This window comes from Lissotriton vulgaris, chromosome 2_1 (assembly GCF_964263255.1).
Source record: "Lissotriton vulgaris chromosome 2_1, aLisVul1.2, whole genome shotgun sequence".
NCBI classification, from domain to species: Eukaryota; Metazoa; Chordata; class Amphibia; order Caudata; family Salamandridae; genus Lissotriton; species Lissotriton vulgaris.
In genome coordinates, this window is record NC_141687.1 from 1,953,713,169 (window position 1) to 1,953,727,845 (window position 14,677).

The 14,677-nt window shown below is 45.4% G+C and overlaps 1 protein-coding gene across 3 annotated transcripts in view; it reads left to right on the plus strand.

Moving 5' to 3' along the window:
- POLG (DNA polymerase gamma, catalytic subunit) overlaps positions 1–14,677 on the plus strand; it is a 796,646-nt gene that overhangs the window by 195,678 nt on the left and 586,291 nt on the right. For all 3 annotated transcript variants that reach the window (XM_086958137.1, XM_086958139.1, XM_086958138.1), the window contains exon 7: positions 10,509–10,691. In XM_086958137.1, the coding sequence (XP_086814263.1) occupies positions 10,509–10,691 (183 nt within the window). The remainder of the gene's footprint in view (positions 1–10,508; positions 10,692–14,677) is intronic.

Below are 14,677 nucleotides of genomic sequence, written 5' to 3' on the forward strand. Positions count from 1 at the left end.
GCCAAGGCGCAGCAAAATACCTCTTGAGTTCTGGTCTGCATACTACTGAAATCAATCGTGTTAGAATATGGGCACCTGTGTAGACATTTAACTTAATGTCTAGACGGTTTCGACCATATTTTCCAGGGAATTTCCTTACTTATGGAAATGCCATTTAATGAGGCACTATTATGCTTAGAGAGTGCACATTTTGTGCTTCAATGCTTTAAGGACACCAACGCTTCAGCGTGTTCCTGGGATTGTTTACTACTGCTGCCAATTTCATCAAAAGTATCCGAAGATCCCAGTATATTGAAGGGCCCCTGGCTATTGTCCGAGACACCTTTGCGTCCTGTTGAGCCTTTTCATGGCTCCATGTGCAGGGGCTTTGGTAGGAGAGAAGTTACCAACAGCAACAGCAGTTCTCCTCCTCACGTGAATTGGCTGCCTTCAAGCCCTTTTGGTTTCCCTTCCATCAGCCAGTTAAGACCAGGAGGGGTGGTATGGGGGGAGGCGAATCTAGTGTTTCGCCTACCCCCCAGTTTCCGCAAATCATGCTGCTATTCTGTCCCAAGAAAGGATGTAGTTGCTGACCATGAAATCTATTAAAATGGCATCTGAGGCAAAGAAGGGGTTAGCTTGCTATTCAAGGTCCTTCCTTGTCCTGAAGGGAAATGGCGACTTGAGACCAATTTTTGTACTCAGAATATTGAACTCGTCCTTCAAGAAGCACAAGTTCAAAATTATGCCACTCGCTCAGGCTCTGATGACCTTGGATTCTGAGGACTGGATGTTGTCCTCTAGACCTGCAGGATGTGTACATTCTTGGACTGATCCTGCAGGCCCATAGGAGGTATCCCTGCTTTTTAATGGGTTGGCACTAGTTACATCCTTGCATTAGACCTGACAGTAGCCTTTCACATCTATACATAGGTTATTTCCCTGGTATATACGCATATTCGAGGCCAGGGATCCATATATACCTCAACAATGGCCTGTGGAGGTGGGCTCGCCTCAGATAATCTTGGTCTCACTACAGTCCTGTCTTCCACGTTCTCAGGGCATTCCCTTTATCAGGTCCATTCTGGAACTGGTGGCCATTAGGGCTTTTCACCAAAACATTAAGGGCAGCCCATGATCTCCAAGTTTCAGGCAAGAGCGCTTGACCCGTCCATGGCAGTTCCGAGACTGCTTGTACTCTTTACTCATCTGGACCCTTCAATGGAACCTTTGCTTGCAGTGACCGCCACATAGGGGATTCCTCACAGACATGAATCAGATTGTTGATGAGAAGGTCCAGGATCATCAGTGGTGGATCATCAGATACCAACTGACCTAGACAGACTGTTAACCCCTCCAGTTCCATTGATGTTGGGCGTGACAGATGCATCCAGTCTAGGATGGGTAAGTCACCTGGTCAACGTGGAGAACAGGAGCTTCTGGTATTCCAAGTAGCCACACTATCAAATCAGTCTTATGGAGCTGTGCTCCTTCGGTATGGCTGTGAATGCCTTCCTACTTTATGTCAAGGACATGTAAATCCAGGTGCTGACAGACAACTCAATTGCCATGTGTCAGTGTGGGATCCCTTGCCCTCACTGGGTTCTGATACTGTATTGCTGTTTGTAACTTTAGGAGGTCTCTCTAACAGTGATTTACAGTGCCTCAGCATCACGATATACAAACACAGCAAGAAGCATCTTGCTAGTCACAAGTGGCGTTTGCAACCAGAAGTGGTATGGGTATTTTCGCCCAGTAGAGCGTAACCCTGGTAAAGCTATTTCTACTTCCTAAAGCATTTACAATTTAGTTTCATACTTTCTAGTGTTTGTTCATCGAGGGTCAATTCCAGCCTCCTTTATGCACTCACACCTCTGCTGCTGATCCAGTGAGTACTGACGTCAGGTGGGATGGAGCATGGCTGTCTCTTTTAGCCAGTAATTGGTCCAGGATGGTCTGGCACGCCAAACGCTGACCACACTCTCCCTTATTCCCTCCCACCATCTTCCCTCCTCTTTTGCTTCCTCTGTTGCAAGGGTATCGAGTGGAACCAGCTGGAGAGGTTTTAATCTACTGTTGGAGGTGGCTGGTGTCATTTTGGTTGTACATTGCTCTTCCATAAAGTGTTTCGAGTTATATATAAGTTGGTGGTCCAACTATATCGCTTGCTGGGAGGAGAAGGTTGATCCTATACAGGCTAAGCTGTCTAATGACCTTTAGTTTGTGTTATCCTTGGCCCACCTCATATTGTCCCTTTCTGTTGAGTACACTAAGACTCTGATTTAGATTCTACAAGATTTGCTTTCAGTCCATGATTCTTGAGCTTAGTTCGAACGCACAAATGCTTGAGTGTGAAAGAACAGGTTCATATAGTTCCACATAACTCCACTCAATACATAGTTGGTTATCACTTTCATGATGTGTGCTCCATTCAAACCTCTGAATACGTGTACTTTTAGACTCCCAACTCGGAAAACTGTGTTTCGCATTGCAGTCACTTTTGCACATTGTGTGAGTGAGCTGCAGGCATTGTCAGTCCAGCCTCTGTACACTGCCTGGTATCCCTGACAAGCTGGTGCTTAGGACTCTAGCCTTCTTTCTTTGATATGTGTCACCCTTCCATTTGGGACAGCCCATCACATGCATTGTGCTCTATCTGCCAGCCCCCTCTAAGGAGGACAGCCTATATCATTTGGATATGTGGCTGGCCCTTCGTTTGTACAGTGATAGGAATAGGGGGAATTTACGGATTGCCCCAGTATTGGAACTTTCATAGATTCCCATGCTTTGTATCATTCCCCGTCGTCGGAATGGGAGCCTCGGTAAATAGAAAAAACCATAGTAGTAAGCACAAAGTGAAAAAATAGGCCTAGGCCTCATCTCATTTTGTAGCTTATCCACCTCTTTTTGTAAAAGAGACCAAAATTCTGCAGTAGCCAATCAGAGCAGCCTCACCCCATAGAACCTTCCTGAGAGAAGCTCAGAGCCTCAGATTTTCTACCGCACGTTGTGCAAGGGAGTCTCCATTGAGCTCTGCTCAGTTTTCTTCAGTTTTCTCTTGTTATTTCTTCAACTACTTGGATATTTTCTCATCATGTCGGAGAGGAAAGCCCTTTTTAGAGCCTGTGCCACCTGCTCCAAAAAGAGGTTGTTTGTCGAGGACAAACATGAGGATTGTATCTACTGTTTGTATCCGGACCATAAACCAACAGGCTGTCCGATTTGCAGATCCTTCTCAGCCAAGACCTTGAGGGACAGGGAAGGACGTCTCCTCACATGGCTTCAGAAGATGAAGGACCGGAAAGACATTATCTCTTCGGACAGTGAGGGCTCCTCGTCGATGGTGTCATCCAGAAAGTCTCTGAAAAGGGGTAGGTCCCCCCTTTCTACTTCAGACGAGTCCCGTCACAAGGCCTTACCAGGGACCTCTGACAGGTCTGACAGGCCGGCTGCCCAAAAATCTCCTCACCGAGGTGAAAAGGAGAGGCAGGGTAAGCCTGAGGAACAACAGCCCTCAAAAAAGGTGAGAAAGGCTTCTACAGTCTCTTCACCTCCCTCAGAAAAAGATCGTGGGGTCAAAAAGCCTTCAACCCCTGCTCAAGAGGTCGCTTCAGACAAGAAGCAGAAGTCGTCGACGACTAAACTCCCAGGTACGTCGTCGACGAGTGTTAAAAAGGACAGCTCTGCCAAAGTTGCCTCGACGACGGCTGTGTCGACGACGCCTACACCGTCGACGGTTTTCAAGGCTCCGGAATCCTGCTCGTCGTCGACGAGGGTGACCATCTCCACGTCGACGACAATGTCTGCAAGGCTGGCGTCGACGGCGGTGTCGACGACGAGAACGACTTCGACGACGACGATGTCGACGACGCCGGTTACCATGTTGCTGACGACGAGCTCGTCGACGGTCCCGTCGACGATACCACCATCGTCGACGATGAGTTTCACCTCGTCGACGACGCTATCCTCGGCGACGAAGACAGTATCTACGTCTGCACTTCCACTGTCGACTCAGACCCAGAAGACCTTCCCGTCGACGATGGCCTCGTCGACGACGACCTCGTCGACGACGACCTCGTCGACGACGGAAATTTCGGAAAAACATGTTTTTTCGCGGAAAAGGAAGCAAATCACGCCAGAGAAGACGTCTCCTCGCCAGGTTCAGAAATTACCACCTAGCCTACTCTTGGAGGATGACTCTGAGGAAGAGACTTTCAGTGAATTTGGGCAGGCCTATAGCCCTTCTGACCTCCAGGTTAAAGTTCAGGAATTTAGCTCTGAGGAGGAGCATATGGAACGACAGCACTATGCTCCAGAGCATTATTATGAGGAGGAGCGCACTACTACCAGGCACATACCCTCACAGCAGCCTATGCGACAATTACCTGAAGGTATGGTGGCAATACCATCTACTTTAGTGGCGGATTTACAACTTATGTTGCAGGACTATAAGCAACGTTTCCCTGCGCCTCCGGAAGCCCAACAAGTGCGCCCCTCGACACCTCCGCCTCAGACATTACGACCTGTGGCAGACCATTCTTTGCCCCCAAGAGAGCGTGCCACTGCGCCGGAAGTGCGCCCACAGGAGGTGGTACAGGTGCAGGATACAGATGATGATGACGCTGCGTCTTCAGATGCAGACCAGCAAGCGGATCCTGATCAAGATCAACAGGCGCAATGGAATACTGCTGACCCTATAGATCCGGACAACACCGATCCGGATACCGTTACTTCGCCTCCAGCGGACGTTGGAGGGTTTCACAACCTAATGGACAGGGCATCCAAGAGATTTGGTCTCCCTGTGACCACAGTTCAATCGGATTGCTTTTTATATGACTTTAAAGAACCATTCAGAAAGTCAGTGAGGTCCATTCCGATCATTGAGCATGTCTGGTCTGAGGGCTTGAAGGCTATGCATAATCCGGCCACAGTCCTCCCGGTACTTCCGAGACTGGAAAAGAAGTACAAGGCACCCGATGGCAGTCCGGCATGTTTGCTTGGCCAACCGAAACCGGATTCGGTCATTTCGCAGGCTGCCCAGAGCAAATCCAAGAATCCTTCTACGCCGATGACTACACCGCCGGATAAGGAGGGCAGGCGCCTAGACAATGTAGGCAAGAGGTTTTCAGCTATGGCCAGTCTCCTGGTTAGAGCAGCCAATGCTTTAGCGATTCTGGGACGCTATGATCGGCAAATGTGGTGCGACCTTGCTCCATTTGTAGACGAACTGCAAGATTCTTCTAAAGAGGAGGTGAGGAAGATTTTGCTCGAAGGGGAACGGGCCTCTTCGGAGGTCATTGATGTGGCAATGGATATTGCGACCACCGCATTCCGAGCACTGGCCGGCTCGGCGGTTCTGCGACGCCAAGGGTGGTTAAAGGCCACATGGTTCAGGCAAGAGGTGCAGAATAAGATCTTGGATCTACCATACGACGGTGAGATGCTGTTTGGCAAGCACGTCGATGAGGCCCTGCAAGGCATCAAAAAGGACACGGATACAGCTAAGTCCTTGGGTACATTGCAGTATTGTAAAGTGCCTTTCAGGGGAGCTAGAGGTAGAGGTTTTTCGTCTTATCGTGGAGGAAATCAAAATCGCTACTCTTCTGGATCTCAATCAAGCCAAACATATAAGCCACAATACTCTCAAAGGGGTTCTTTCTCTCGCCAGCAGCCTAAAGGACGTCAGGGTCAGCAAAGGAGAGACAACACCAGGAAACAATAGCGGCCAGGTGGCTCTTTCCACTGTTCCTGTTCCCTCATTCACATCAGTGGGGGGCAGGATTACCCATTGCCTAAACAACTGGATGATTATTACATCGGATCAGTGGGTCCTCCAGATTGTCAGAGAAGGACACACATTGGAATTTCAAGACCTTCCTCCAACAAGAGCGCCGGATGCCTTCCCTCCCAAACATCTCAGGCTCCTTCATCTCGAAGCCCACCAACTTTTCACCAAGGGGGCGGTAGAGCCTGTACCCCTTTCGCAGAAGGGGAATGGGTTCTATTCCAGGTTCTTCCTGGTTCGGAAGACAAAGGACAAGTGGTGTTCAATTTTAGATCTACGGCAGCTCAACACTTATCTCGTGAAGTTGTCCTTCAGGATGGTCACTCTTCAGGACATCCTTCGTCTGCTCAATCCAGGGGATTATATGGCGACCCTAGATTTGGAGGACGCCTACTTCCACGTTCCTATTCATCCAGCTCACAGGCAATATCTTCGATTTACAGTGGGCAAGAGTCACTTTCAATTCAAGGTACTGCCATTTGGTCTCCGGTCCGCCCCGCGGATCTTCACAAAGATTCTGGCTCCGGTGGCAGCTTTTCTCAGGAAGCAAGCTATTCAAGTGTTTCCATACCTGGACGATTGGCTGCTGAAAGCTCCATCTGTTCAAGAAGCGTCCAGTGCAGTCCGGACATGCAAAGATCTGTTCGAGCGACTAGGTCTTCGACTCAACAGGGAAAAATCGGTTCTATGCCCATCCAAGTCAGCAAGGTTCCTAGGGGCCATCCTGAACACGGACAGTTGCTTAGCCCTCCCGTCGGAGGAACGCCAGACCAAACTAATGTGTTCAGCTCGTCTTCTCCAATCTCGAAAGACACTGACAGTTCGCAGGTACAAATCGCTTCTCGGATCGATTTCATCTTGCATTCCTTTAGTTCCGCACTGCAGGCTCAGGATGCGTCCACTACAAGAGCAGCTGGACAGACAGTGGCGGCAAGTCACAGGATCCTTCGACGACAAGGTTGTCGTTACCAAGGAGATGAGAAAAGCAGGCAGCTGGTGGCTGCAAAAAGACAATCTTTCCAAGGGTCTATCGTTCCTTCTTCCACCATCTCCCCTTATTGTAACAACGGATGCTTCCATGGAAGGATGGGGAGCGGTCCTCCAGGAGCTGAAGGTCAGCGGTCACTGGAGTCCAGTGCAACGCAAGTTCCATATCAACCTCCTGGAACTTCTCGCTATCCGTTTGGCTCTTCAAGCTTTTCTTCCGAGGATTCAAAACAGTGCAGTGCTGGTTCGTACGGACAACACTACAGCCATGCACTACGTAAACAAACAGGGTGGGACAAGATCCTCCACCCTCTCCAAGGAAGCCCAAACGCTATGGAATTGGTTAATACAGAACAATGTCTCCCTCTCAGCGGAACATCTAGCGGGGACACTCAATATCAGGGCGGACGCTTTGAGTCGTCAGAGGACAGTCTCTCACGAGTGGGAACTGAATCAGTCCGTTCTGGAGGAACTCTTTGCTCGATGGGGGACACCATCCATCGACCTGTTTGCGACTCCCCAGAACGCCAAATGCCTGTCCTTCGCAAGCAGGGTTCACCATCGGGAATCCCTGGGGAATGCGCTTTTGATTGCCTGGTCAGGCGCCTTTGTTTACGCCTTTCCGCCCATTCCACTGATTCCGAAGTTGATCAGCAAACTCAAGGTGGAACCGTGCAGGATGATTCTGATCGCTCCAGCATGGCCCAGACAGGTTTGGTACTCGGAACTTCTTCTCCTCTCCCAGGACCAGCCAGTTCTCCTGCATCCTGTTCCGACTTTGCTAACAATGTCTCACGGTCAGGTTCTACATCCGGACTTGAAGTCACTGCGATTGACAGCGTGGCTCCTGAGTTCAGAGAGTTCCAGGGTTTAGATCTCTCAAGGGAATGTAGAGACATTCTGGCTCAGGCTCGAGCCCCTAGTACCAACAAGACCTATCGTGCCAAATGGAAGAGATTCTGTGTTTGGTGCCAGAAGGAAGGTTTACACCCATATACTTCTTCTCCGCACAAACTCTTGCCTTACATACTTTCACTGGCAAAATCTGGATTGGCTCCATCTTCGATAAAGGTCCATCTGGCAGCCATCTCTAGATTCCGACGTTCATCTTCAGGTCCTTCCCTATGGTCGGCAAGGATTGTCAAGCAATTCCTGAAGGGTTTGTTCAGGGTCTTTCCTCCAGTCCGGCCGCCACCTCCGGCCTGGCATTTGAATCTAGTTTTGTCATCTCTCATGAAAGCCCCTTTTGAACCTGTGCATAAGTCTGACCTTAAGTTTCTTTCCTGGAAAGTGGCTCTTCTCTTGGCCCTGACATCGGCTCGCAGAGTAAGTGAGATCCAGGCTTTCACGATTGAGGAACCATTTCTCCAGTTTAAGAATAATGTGCTGATTCTACGGACGAATCCTAAGTTTATCCCGAAGGTACCTTCGGAATTCCACCTGAATGAGCCCGTGGTCTTGAAACCATTTTTTCCAAAGCCTTCTTCACCTGCGGAAAGAACTTTGCACTCTCTGGACATTCACAGATGCCTGAAATTCTACCTGGAGCGAACGAAGCATTTCAGGAAATCTTCACAGCTCTTTGTTTCCTTCAGTGCTCCACGCAAAGGTTGTCCAGTTTCTAAAGCTTGTATTTCCCGTTGGATTTCCAGTGCTATACAATTTTGTCATCAGGCGGCTGGGAAACCTCTGCAGCGAGCAGTTCGTGCTCACTCTACCAGATCCATGGCTTCCTCTGCGGCGTTATTCGCAGGAGTCCCTATCAAGGACATTTGCAGAGCGGCAACGTGGAGCAGTGTCCACACCTTCACCCGCCACTACTGTCTGGATTCTTCTGTGAAGGAGGATGCAGCAGTGGGCCAAGCAGTCCTGAGGAATCTTTTCCAATAAGTCGGTGAGCTTTTCCTTTCTATCCCGCCTTCCTATTGCATATTTTGTATACTGCATTATTGTCATATTTTATGATCCTATGTGTTCTGCTGTTCTTTTCAGAGATGTGTCACATTTCAGATTCATGTATGGCAAAATATGCTTCTTCTTTACTGCTGGTTACTCTGATACAAAGCATGGGAATCTATGAAAGTTCCAATACTGGGGCAAGAAAACAAGTTACTTACCTGTAACTTTGGTTCCCCAGTATTGGTAACTTTCATAGATTCCCATGCGCCCACCCACCTCCCCTGGGAAAGCTCACTCTTCGGGTCTTGGTGGATAGCTGTATACAACGGCTACGAAAATCTGAGGCTCTGAGCTTCTCTCAGGAAGGTTCTATGGGGTGAGGCTGCTCTGATTGGCTACTGCAGAATTTTGGTCTCTTTTACAAAAAGAGGTGGATAAGCTACAAAATGAGATGAGGCCTAGGCCTATTTTTTCACTTTGTGCTTACTACTATGGTTTTTTCTATTTACCGAGGCTCCCATTCCGACGACGGGGAATGATACAAAGCATGGGAATCTATGAAAGTTACCAATACTGGGGAACCAAAGTTATAGGTAAGTAACTTGTTTTCTTGTCTGCTCTTTGTTAGTTAGATTCACCAATGCAAAGCAAGAAAAAGTAGTTCCAAAAAGGACCCTATTGAGATATTGCGATGGATATCCTCTTACATTAAACTTTTTCTGCCTCTTCAAAAAATTTCTCTCCAGAAGCCTTTAGGTGTCTTTCAACTAGGACAGAAGCAGTGACTAAAGCTGTGGCTTGGGAAATCTCTAATTTAGACGTTGGGCAGACAGCCTCGTGGGTATCTGGCCATACTTTGAAGAGAAACTACTGCATCAATTCAAAAGTCTGCAGAGGGTTATTTTGCCCTCTTGATTCTACAGGACATTCTTATGTAAAGCCCACTCCTTAGCCCCACCTCTCTTGAGGTGGCATTGCTTTGGTATTGATTCACAAGGTGGGGCATCTTGCGGGTGGAAGATCCATCAGAAGAATTACTTATTTATGTTTGGTAATGCTCTTTCTGGTGAATACATTGTCATCACCCACATTCCTCATTGTTCTGTTGAGTGCACTTTGAAGGATTAGGAAGGAAATATGTTTGCTTAAAACTTGTGGAGAAAATGGCTTGTGTTGGAAAATAAATGGAAGTCACAGATGGCGTCACTCCGTTTTGCACAGTTTGTGCATAGATCACTAAACTCGTGGTGTTTTGTGTGGGAGTACAATTAGTTGTTAGGATCTAATAGATTATCACTCCATAAAAATTTCTTTTATTTCCTGGCTCCTGATTTGGCATTAAATTGTTCAAAATATGCTTAAGTGGAGTAATGTGCAGTAAGTGTCATAGTTTACAGGTATGAAAGCCAACTGCAGCCTCCAGCCTATTAGATTCTGTACCACTGTCTCGAGAAAGGACATTTCTGACGGTACTGTGCCGAATAGCTTATATTGTGGAACATGCTACCAATTTACATCCATAGATTACATTTCAGCTGTTATGCCCTTTGGAGTTGTAGGCTGCTTAGATGCCAGATTTTAGATGCCATAAGAGGTAAAAGTCCATGTCAAATTGTTGTAGTCTCTTCAAATCTAGCCCTTTCAGTGCATGAAAATGACACTACTGCTCAAATCAAATGTTAGTAAAGCAGCTCCACATATTTCTCATTTCCAAGCGGCCTCAATCCTAGGATTCCCCTTCCACTGATATTTTAGTACAGTATTTATTACATTCAACAAGTTTGTCATAAGTGATTACAAGGGAAGATTTTTGTCCTTTTACAGTTTCCTCTATTTACCTTTTGGTTTTTTTCTGCAGGTGCCCCCACCCAGTGACTTTTGCTGGAATGCTGGAAATGGGTGTATCTTACTTACCGATTAACCAGAACTGGGAAAGATATGTAGATGAAGCACAGAGCACATATGAGGAGCTTCAGAAGGAGATGAAGAAATCGCTCATGAACTTGGCCAATGATGCCTGTCAGCTGCTCTTCCAAGATGGGTACAGTACCAACTTTAGGCATTGTCATGCCAAATTCCGATAAGCAATAATTATATTGGAATCAGCTGTGTACACCTAGCTGTATTTGGAAGTAATGTGGAAAATAATTTGTATTTGTAATAATTTGAATCCTGGTCTTTTGTGATTTTAGCACTGTAGTGGCGTAGGACTCTATGGTAAGGAATATGCATGGTAGTTGCAGCTGCTGCAAATACAAATCAATTTCTCCTTTAAGGGGATCTCCATTGATAATCACAAGAATAGATTTGCCCCACCCATGCGTCGGATCCCAAAGTACTTTTTCTAAAATAGTTATAAAAAAAGTTTAGAAAAAACTTTTTAAATAAAAAAACAAACTTTCTGGCAGTTGATTATAGCGATGTATTATTTGTTTATTTTCTTTAAAAAATAAGTCTGTTTCGGTGTTACAAAGACGCTATATTAGGAAAAGTAACAAGAAAAGCCTCTTTAGCACGTCGTTTTAAAGGAAAAGAAAGTAAAACAAGCATTTGCAATGCAATAGGTCTCGCATTTGCGAGAGTTTGAGCTATTGGCGTTGTAAATAGCAATGCCTTTTATTCATGTGTTGTGAAAACTTGCAAGCGGTGCGTAAACACGCACTATGTATATATGCATTTATAATGCCAATAGCTCCAACTGTCGCAAATGCGAGACCCATTACATTTCAAATGCTTTTTTTCAGTTGTTAAGGGTGTCCTGGTTCTCTTCAGTGGCTGCAATTGACCTCCTGTTTGAAAACAACAATGATTAAAGGTAAAGCATTGCGTCCTTGGTAACACGGAGTCCTATTGGAAGCGTATCTGTGGATTTATTTTACTGTGCATGGCGGCATAAACAAGTGTTGTTTGTTAAGTCAATAGATGCCAGTCACACCAACATAAAAATGAGTTTTCTTGCTCTTTTGTGATTGGATTACATAGGGTTTATCTACTATCTGGACAGACGTCTCCTGTAGTATCAGGTTGGTTAACATGTAGTTCCTTTATTCGACATGCATGTTTTATTGACCACACTTCATTAATACATGAAGCAATGGCTTTTTTCTGCAAAAGTAGAGACGGTGCAGACACCTTGTGTGGCTGAATAATGGCAAGTGAAAATCTATGCTCAAATCCCAGATTCGCACTTAGCCAAATTGTGTGATCCTGGGCAAACCACGCTACAGCGTAGTGCCTCATGTTTCTTCACTGCCAAATGTGGGAACAACCAGAAGTGATTCTCTTCAGGTAATGCACTGCCGAAACTCCATTCATTTATGTTTAAAGATACTAAAATGTTTATTATATTTTTTTAAGATACTAAAATGTTTCTCAGTATCTAATGAGGCCAGACTGTAGGCAGGGGTTGGCGAGGGACTAGGGTGTGCATATGATTTTTAGGACTCGCCTGAGCCAATGCGCTTGCGCATTGCTCCAGCGAGATTATAGTAAGCGGTCCGAAAAGTCTACCAAAGTGGCGGATTAGACACAGTTCATGTGAGACAGGCACGTGCACAACGCCAGCCACGTCACACACCACCATTTGTCTGTGCCTCGCATCAGACTTTAAAGGCTGCCACTCCCCCCCAATCAGACTTCAAAGGCTGCCGCTCCCCCGCCCCGCATCAGACTTCAAAGGAATGCACTCCCGCTCCCGCGCCACAGCAATGCAGAGGGCTTGTTATTAGTACATGCCTTTACAGAACTTTTGGGCGCATTTAGTTAACCAACCTGTGGCGCTTTGTTTAGTTGTGTGGCTTTTTGAACTTTTGAAATACTTTCGTAATACTTTCAATGTATATGTGTCTTCAGCATTATTTATGCCCACAGTTTCCGTGACGATAACAGTTACGCATTTTCACAGTGCTTTTGCTTACTAAGCTGCGGCATCCATTATTTCAAATGCGAGTTTTTATTACTTTCCCATGCCGCATTCACTTTTAGCATACTACGGCGCAGCGTTCTCCCATGTGGGAATTCTTAAGTTTTTAAAGCACTTTTGTATTAGCTAACCATAGCAAGCCTTCCACACTTGTTATGTCCCCAAACCCTAAAATAAAGTAAAATGAGGAAGAAAAGTAGCGCGCACCATCAGGGAAATGTAGCACAGTAGCGCCTCCCAAAAAACTTCCAAAAACACAGCAAGGGTCACCTAAAAGCAAGAATTGCTTAAAAGGCATTATTTATTTTCAACAAACCTGACATTTCGCAACACCCTAAAAACAAACTAAGGAACAAACAAACCACAGCACTTTATTATCCAGTGCGTGCCTTCTTCCATTTTTATTTTGCTTCCATGCTCCCACATAAGACGTTGTTTTTATTAGTACATGCATTTGAGTAACTTTTTGTTGCATTCACTTTTTAGCCTGCAGGGCTTTGTTTACGTGCGTGGATTTTGAAGTCTTTGTAACGCTTTGTCTTTCTTCCGTTTTAGCAACAGCACTCATTTTTTAAATGCGTCTACGGTACAATTCTAACAAGTATTTTTTTTTATACCTACGCTTAAACAGCATCATAATACCCCATAACTATATCAGTTTTAAACTTCATGCAAACACTATAACTGTTAAAGCAGGAGAAAACATACAAACAGCACATTTGTTTTATTTTATTAGTAGCTCCTTGAGCCTCTTTCTTCCCCGTCCCACGTCTGCCCGAATGTATGACGCATACATTCACAACGCAACTTTTACAACGCAAGGTCCACCACAACGCATGCCATTACAACGCAGATCCAATTACAACGCATGCCATTACAACGTAAGTATAGGTAAGTGTATAATTTTATTAATATTAATTTTATTTTAATTTAATTAGATTTTTTTCAATAATGTATTTAAATTAATTTTTAGTTTTATTTAATACAATTTAATTTACTATTCTAACTCCAGAGGGGTGTAATAGTAGGGTAAGTGCTGGATAGTGTAGGGGTTAAAATTACTATTCTAACTCCAGGGGGGTGTAATAGTAGGGTAAGTCTTGGATAGAGTAGGGGTTAAAATTACTATTCTAACTCCTGGGTGTTTAATTAAAAAACATTTAATTCAAATTAAATTTAATTAAAATATTAAAATGTATTATAATAAATTAAATTATAATTATTTTAAGAAAATTAAAATAAAATAAAATTAATATTCTTTTAATTAAATACTTAGCCATACTTACGTTGTAATGGCATGCGTTGTAAGAGCATCTGCGTTGTAATGGCATGCGTTGTAAAAGCATGCGTTGTAATGGATCTTGCGTTGTAAAAGTTTTGTTGTAATGGTAGTACGTTGTAAAAGTTGCGCTGTTATTGTTGTTTCCCGTCTGCCCCATTTCCCGTCTCTCTTCTCTCGACTCTTTCTTCCGAATTCTCCTCCCTTCCTGTGTATCCTCTGCCTGCATTCCGCAGTCTCTCGCTAACCGTTTGCTTTCAAGCTCTCAATTACCCTTCCCTCCTATCGCAGTCTGCCCTTTTCCGTAGGTCTTTCTTCTTTGTGTGCCCGCTCTGCCTCCTCAGTTTCCTCCTCTGTTTCACTGTCAGTCTTTCTTTTGCAAACTTCTCTCCCTCTTTCCTTTCAGTCTACACACTATTTACTTCACCCTCATTTCTCTTTCGCTGTGTGCCTCTCTTGTCTCTCTAACTTCCTATCTTTACTATTACTCTGCCTTGAACCTCGCTCCATCCTGTCTCACTTCCTCTGCCTCTTTCTAATGTCACTCTCCGTATCACCCCCTTTGAATTCCGGAGTTTTGCGCTTCTTTCTCAAAGTGGCTTCCCCGTAACCTCTATTTAATTTTTTTCTTTTTTTCTTTCTCTCTATTTCATCTCTCTTGTTCTCATATTTATTTTACTCTTTCTGTTCAGGCCCACTTACGACTGACTCTTTAATATCCCCGCCTCACACTACTGCACGCCTCACACTGCTGCACGCCTCACACTGCTGCAAGCCTCACACTGCTGCATGCTGCACACTGCTGCATGCTGCACACTGCTGCATG